The sequence below is a fragment of the Drosophila willistoni genome (assembly GCF_018902025.1).
Source record: "Drosophila willistoni isolate 14030-0811.24 chromosome XR unlocalized genomic scaffold, UCI_dwil_1.1 Seg143, whole genome shotgun sequence".
NCBI lineage: Eukaryota > Metazoa > Arthropoda > Insecta > Diptera > Drosophilidae > Drosophila > Drosophila willistoni.
In genome coordinates, this window is record NW_025814056.1 from 5,185,183 (window position 1) to 5,186,447 (window position 1,265).

Below are 1,265 nucleotides of genomic sequence, written 5' to 3' on the forward strand. Positions count from 1 at the left end.
TTATCATTAAGCAAATATGTTTAAATATTTGCGCCTAGTCTCAATGGATTAAAAATTGATGACTATTTCAGAAGGGGACTCATGGCCACTCATGTAACGTGGGGCTTGACGTAATGGCTTTAGTGAAAGTACAATCTATAGTGAAGCCAGCGAACTTATTTATCGCTTTGATAATAATGTTTCGCTTGCATAAGAATAGATAAGAATGACTTGAATGACCAATCAAATCAAATCGATAAATCGAACACATAGCAAATTGGTATAAATAGCCGTAAAATTATTTAGTTCGGAATTGTCTACAGTTCACCAGTGATATACGTCTACCTTTGATCTTTACTTTGTTGCTGGTGGTGATGAGCGGGGCCTATAAGGTGCCCAATGCCAGGGTCCAGAAGCTGTGTCCCAACGGATTTAAGGTATCGATACCACATGAGTCGGGTATCTCATTATTCGCTTTCCACGGCAAATTGAATGAGAAAATGAATGGTTTGGAGGCTGGAACTTGGTCCCAGGATATAACCAGATCCGAGGGAGGACGCTGGACTTTCACGAACACAAATACTCGTTTAAAAGGCGGCGATACCCTATACTTTTGGACCTATGTTCTTAAGGATGGCATTGGCTATCGGCAGGATAATGGCATCCATGTATTTTAAGAATTTCATTTGTATTTGATTCTGCACCAAAAGGAAAAATTGTCCATCAATTATTACATAGTTAACAAAATTTGTTGTATAGTGTTTAATAAACAAATTTTGTTTAAAGTATTTTAACGGAAATTTGATCAAATTGTGAATAGAAACGAATATGGCCAAAGATAATAATATTTTATACTAGATGCAGTAGATATGAATAAAAATTACTCCCTCACATATCAGTTTAGAATTTAATATATAACACGATATTTTTGTCTTATTTGTTCTTAAAGATTAACAAAACAAGTCGGAGCTTAAAATTTTTGGTAAAAATGCCAGTGGAATCGGTTATTTCTAAATTGTTTTCAAGTCAAGATGAATTTGCAAATAACTTTGCTCTTATGCTTTTTGTTGGTGGGCCTAGGCACTGGCTATCAGGCGCGCCGAGCCTGGGTTGGAAGGCTATATCCCAAAGGATTTGAGGTATCAATTTCATATGAACAAGGAATCACATTATTCGCTTGCCATGAAAGAGAAAATGAATGGATTGGAAGCTGGACGTTGATCACAGGATATAACCCAACGGGATGGAGGACGCTGGCTATTAAGCGAAACCATGCTTTAAGAAGA

At 36.8% G+C, this 1,265-nt stretch overlaps 1 protein-coding gene across 1 annotated transcript; it reads left to right on the forward strand.

The window, feature by feature from the left end:
* Positions 1-315: 315 nt before the first annotated feature.
* On the forward strand, positions 316-767 carry LOC6645375 (beta-1,3-glucan-binding protein 2). The gene has a single exon (XM_002068037.3). It carries the CDS (start codon positions 354-356, stop codon positions 654-656), a length of 303 nt encoding a protein of 100 aa, XP_002068073.1. The 5' UTR covers positions 316-353; the 3' UTR covers positions 657-767.
* Positions 768-1,265: the final 498 nt, after the last annotated feature.

What these genes read in the sequence shown, in the direction of transcription:
- LOC6645375 (XM_002068037.3), top strand. Translation starts at nt 354, where the DNA reads ATGAGCGGGGCCTATAAGGTGCCCAATGCCAGGGTCCAGAAGCTGTGT.